The 5538-nt window shown below is 38.6% G+C and overlaps 2 protein-coding genes across 3 annotated transcripts in view; one reads left to right on the forward strand and one right to left on the reverse strand.

Moving 5' to 3' along the window:
- TXNDC12 (thioredoxin domain containing 12 (endoplasmic reticulum)) overlaps positions 1-4735 on the reverse strand; it is a 13961-nt gene extending 9226 nt beyond the window's left edge. Inside the window, exons 1-3 of one of the 2 annotated variants that reach the window (XM_015411971.1) lie at positions 3882-3904; positions 2448-2489; positions 1621-1681 (exon numbers count right to left, since the gene is read on the reverse strand). In XM_015411971.1, coding sequence (XP_015267457.1) covers positions 1621-1681; positions 2448-2451 — 65 coding nt within the window. In that variant the 5' untranslated portion in view covers positions 2452-2489; positions 3882-3904. Of the gene's footprint in view, positions 1-1620; positions 1682-2447; positions 2490-3881; positions 3905-4321 lie in introns of those variants that run through there. The other variant, XM_015411970.1, reaches the window with a different exon arrangement.
- A 571-nt stretch (positions 4736-5306) lies between these two features.
- The window catches only part of BTF3L4 (basic transcription factor 3-like 4), a 19828-nt gene continuing 19596 nt past the window's right edge, over positions 5307-5538 (forward strand). Inside the window, exon 1 of the mRNA XM_015411982.1 lies at positions 5307-5403. The gene's annotated coding sequence lies outside the window, so the exon portion shown is untranslated. The remainder of the gene's footprint in view (positions 5404-5538) is intronic.

Raw genomic sequence — 5538 nt, forward strand, 5'->3', positions numbered from 1 at the left:
CAGGAATGACATGCAAATTCTTGAAGCATTCCATATTTTTTATTGCATTTAAGCAAGGAGAATCGACCAGTTGGATTTATGTGCATACCTTGTTATCAGCACCTGTGAGCGCAATTACTGTTATGTTTTTTTGTATCTCAGTGTTGATGTATGATATGCCATGAGCACATATGATTATATTTGGGAACATTGTATTTGTTTTGGGTCGTGGGCCACCAACTCATTCTAGGTGTTTATTTGTAATTTAAATACTTATTCCATATATCATATGCTCAGAAATTTCAAGTGTATTTGATGGTCTTCCCTTGGTGTTTTTCTGTTTTCTACTCTTAATTTTAGTCGCTGATTATTTTTAAGTTATACAGAATGATTCAGGTATATTAATTACAGCAGTTATGTATCTAAACAGAACTATCCTTTTAAAAGCAAGGCACTCATGCACAAAATTATAATGCTATACATTAACTGCAAAAGCAAAATAAAAGTTCAGTCTTCTTGTACGATTTCAGTACAAGCTTTTTACACACGCAATTTCATAAATGTTGTAAATATAAAAACTACTTGTGCAAATCCTTTTAAAAGCAAGGCACCCATGCACAAAAGTATAAAGCAAAATTACAATATTTTTAAAGACTCCTTTAGGTCTTTAGATTGCTTAGAATTGCAGCGATATTCTTGTGAAAAGTATGTAGCCTGATTCTGTGCAGAGTAAAGTCCAATGATTTTAAAGGATTTATGGCTTCAAATGCCTTTGAATTTACTAAGACTAACTCCAGAGTAAAAAAAATATATTTAGGACTGGATTTTATCTCTCATAACTGCCCTCACAGATGTTGAATGGAAGGGGGAAGGAGGACTCACAACTAGAAATACTCTGGTATGCCAAAGTCTATCAAATAACAAAACAATGCAGCACACAATACAAAATGGCAAGTAACAGCAAAACAACTGTGTGCTGAAATACCCGCAAGAGTAAATATACAAAAAGAGACTTCAGCAAAGTGAAACACATATGTAATCAGCAATAAATGTGTACATAAAATCCATTATAGGAAATATAGAAGTCTACAGAATGCATCAAGTCCAAAGTAGATATCCAACACTTTTCCTAGGTAGTATACAGTGTTTCAGACTTCTGGTCCGTCCTCAGGAACAAAGAGCCACCATAGAAAGTCTCATTCCAATTTCTTTACAAGACAATATTGTTCAGTTTCTTTATGGGCCAGGTCTCCTAAGCTTGAAAGTGCACCTCTCAAGGTTGCTACTATGTAGAACAGGACCAAAAATGGAGGCGTCTATATTTCCTATGATGGATTTTATGTACAGATTTATTGCTGATTACATATGTGTTCCACTTTGCTGAAGTCTCTTTTTGTTTATTTACTCTTGCGGGTATTTCAGCACACAGTTGTTACTTGCCATGCCAAAGTCTATGACATACTTAATTAAACCACCAGTTTGACTGAATATCAGCGCAGGAGGTTGGTTAGCAGTAAGGCCAGCCTTCTGAGTTTTATCCTGCATTAATGCTATTAATGCAAAAACAGTCTCACCACAAAAAAATGGAATTTTCTTAAGAGCAAGCCTACTTACAGTTGCAACCATTATTGTAAAACATACCTGGCTGCTGCCTCCTTTTTCCCATCTTCTAATGTCCGCCAGTTAATGTGATCACCAAAACCTTGGAAGAAAATATGTGGTACATAATTTACCATACATTATTCACAGGAAATACTAATAATTACTCATATTAAGGCACACCAGCTATAATGGAATAAATTATTTAAAAGAGTAATCATCTGAATTAGCATGATATAACACTTAGGCTGGCATTCTCAGGTTCTATTCCAACACTCTAAGGAGAGTTATGTCCTTCTAAGCCCATTGACTTTAGTGGACTTGGAGGAATATAACTCAAAGCAGCACTGTGGGAGACCTAGGTTCAGATTCCCACTCTTGTCATGAAACTCACTAAGAGAGCAATGCTATGCCAGTCTGCTCAGTAGTATGCTCCATTTTATTCAGTAAAGCTTACTCATAAGAAAGCATCCTTAGGATTGCAGCCTAAGTTACTTTGGGCCAGTCACTCTCTCTCAGCCTAATTCACCAAATAGGATTGTTGTGAGAGTAAAAGAGAGAAGAGGGGGAGTCTGATACATGCTGCCCTGAGTTCCTTGGAAGAAGGGTGGGATAAAAACATACTAAATAAAACATTTTGTTTTGCAAATGCTTTTAATGTTTATTTCTTGCTCAAAAGTTTGTTGTTGTTATTAACTTAGTACTACTGCATTTTAAAGTGTTAGCAGTTTTATTATATATCATCTTATACCCACATGTACAAGAGAACACTAACTACAGTCAAGTTAACATTTTGTAACCAAACAATATCGATCAAATGATAAAATCCTGTTACAAAGCATGTAAAAGAAATAGAAATAACTTCATACCCATGTATCAATATTTATTTCTCACTTCCACTTTTCAGGTCGCTGTTGAATAATTGCAGGTTGAGAAACAGAACAGCATTTCTCTAATAAACATAATCCTGGCTATTTACTTGAGCTTAGACATTACTTGAGAACTTGAGTACAGTGGCTATATAAACATTTCATAAATAAGGAAAACTGTGGCACACTGATCTCCATTATAAGGAGTTAACCTGTTCTGAAATAAGGAACACCTTCAAGGAATAAAAATCCTGTCTTTCAGGAGCCTGTGACAGTCAGAATAACATATGCAACCAAACCCTATGCATGTTTATGTACTGGGGTGCAGCAGTGTGTAACAAAAAATATGTGAGAACAAAATACCAAAGCTGAAACAACTGAAAACGTGCCACCGTCAGGTCAAGCTAAGATTTAATAAGGAAATCAGGAGATTTTGAAACTATTTTATCAGGAGTCTCCAATATGGTAACTGTGGGTGCCACAGTGCCCACCAACACCTTTCCTGGCACCCGCCAAATGCTTTCAGAAAGCAAGCAAGGATAGATAGGGCTTTTCCCCAGCAGCACTTCTGCAGATTAAAAAGTACCCTGTTAAATAGAGCTCCTGCCTGAAACTTTGGAAAGGTAACTATTAGAGTTATATATAATATCACCCCTGGCATTTGGTGGTTGGCTCCACCTCCTATGGCAGCCATTTTGTGATTGTGCCCACTGTCCTTTGTTAGAAGTCCAGAAGTGCCCACAAGGTCAAAAAGGTTGAGGACCCGTGGTTTATATGTTAATCTTTAGCTAGACAAGCTGTTTACAGTTGTGTTCGTCAAAAGTAAAAGCCAAAAAGCCAAGAACACAATCCGTGTAACTCCTTTTATTAGGACCAACCCAATGACACATAGCGGCATGCAAGTTTTTAAGTTGACTAGAACTCTTCATCAGGCCAAATATAAACAAACTAAAACAAAATAAGGGGGGATTTTTTTTTCAGGTCCTGATTTTGAGACCTTGTTATGCCAGTATATGGTGGATCATATAGTTAGACATAGTGGTACTAAATCTTATTCTAAAATATAAAATATTTCATTTCAGTTCCAAGAGATCAGTTACAAAATTAATAAACAGATGAGAGGTGTCAAACTCATTTGTTATGAGGGCAGGATCTTACATAAATGTCACTTTGTCAGGCCAGGCCATGTGCGCCAAAAAATGTAATGCCAGGTACCGGACAAATAAACTTTATAAAGGACACAGGCAAACCCAACTAACAACATTATTTTAAACTTACAATACAAACAAAAGCAATTAATTCCTAGTAGTGAAAGCAATTGATTTACTGGGGAACCCACAAAACCCCCAATAAATGTATTTAATCACATGCAAGGTTAGGTTTTCCCCCAAAGGATACTATAAAAGGGGGAGTACCTTATATTTCCATACATACCAGTTGCTTGTGGGCCGGGTAAGAGCCCTGGAGGGCCTGTTCTGGCCCCTGGGCCTTAACTTTGACATCCCTGAAATAGATAACAGGTTCCCCCCCTAAACCTTTTTTGGGTTTACTTGTAAATGTTAACAATTTAATTTACACTCCACTTTAAAGCCCCTCTCCCCCTTTTATTTCTACGAAGTGAATGCATTTCCTTTGTTGCTCAGCATTAGTTAACGGCCTGTGGAAGGTATTATTTTGAAACAGATTGCCTCTCGGATAGCTAATTTAAGTAACAAGATTATATACTTGCAAAGGCATAGAAGGTTCTTTTAAAAAATACAAGTGATGGATGCCCGAATGTTCAACAAGGAAACCGTTGCCACTAATTGTTTGTTTTTAAAAAGTAATTCAAAACACAAGTAAAAATAGAAAAGGAAAGAAAATTGATGGCTAACCCTTTCCAAGCCCTTCTCCAGCCGAAATTGTAACAAACAACTGACAGAAAAAGCAAAGAAAAAAAGTAGAGACCGCAGGTAAGTGAACCTTCATAATGCCAACCAGGACCTTCATAACCTTAGCTACTCCGATCAGCACAGCAGACCTCTGAGCAATATCCGATTGATTTAAACCCGCTTTCTACTTCAAAGGAAATGATGTTTTCGGGAGGATGCGAGGAGTGCGCCGGTGATTTGGGTCCGGGGTGAATTATGCGATACTACTCGCACAGTCTGGGTAGGAGTTCATACAGAGAATGTTCTGTTTATTTTAACTTCCCCGGAGTTTTAAAAATCTCAAACTATTAAAACAAGGAGCAAAAACTGCGTTTTCGAAGAAGAACCATGTAAGCTCTTTGACGATGGTTCATAAGATCAATCATAATTCCGCCAATCATTACATGGCGATATCAACACTAAAGAAAATAATTAAACATATCTTTTCAGTTTGATTCTCACAAATTAATGTGCCGAACGTCAGCTGGGGAAAATACAGCACGAAAGCACAGGGGGCAGAACAAAATCCTTATATTTTCTTGCGCTAACAGATGAACAGTTTGCAAACAGGGTTGTCAACAGGCCTGGAGAAAAAAAATATCCTGTCCCTTTAAGAGAGTCTTAATGCATGGAAATGGGACAGCAAAAGCTGTTCATGCCAGGAAAATAAATAACATCACCTGGTAAATAAAGGTCGTTGAGTCTCTATGAAAGGGACAGGATATTTTCTCCAGGCTTTCGAGCACTACCGCCCGTTTCCAGCCTCCAAAAGACTACAATTCCCGGTATGCTTTATTTCATAGGCATGCTGAGCAGCCTGTAGTTGTATTGTCTGAGACAGGGAAACCGGAAGAAAGAGCGATCGAAGCAGGTGACCCTGGTGTTTTGCGAAGACAGCCTATTCTCTTCCAATCGGGTGTGAGGGGGCGGGGCAATAATCCCGTCCCGTGGTCCGAGGACTCCTTTCTCTGGGTGCCTCTCTTTCCATACCTGGACGCCATCTTGTTCTTGCCGCGTGTTGCCTTTGGAGGGTTCGTCAGACTTAGGTGAAAACTTCTTGCTTGACCCTTCTTGCCTTTGTGGGCTTCGTGACCCCCCCACAGGTCAACTCTGCAGTTTCCTCTTTCGCGCGGAGAGCTGTGTATGGTGGGCGGGAGGGGCTGCGGCCTGCGGGTGGACCG

Source organism: Gekko japonicus, unplaced genomic scaffold (genome assembly GCF_001447785.1).
Source record: "Gekko japonicus isolate JY-2015 unplaced genomic scaffold, Gekko_japonicus_V1.1 scaffold664, whole genome shotgun sequence".
Classification (NCBI taxonomy): domain Eukaryota; kingdom Metazoa; phylum Chordata; class Lepidosauria; order Squamata; family Gekkonidae; genus Gekko; species Gekko japonicus.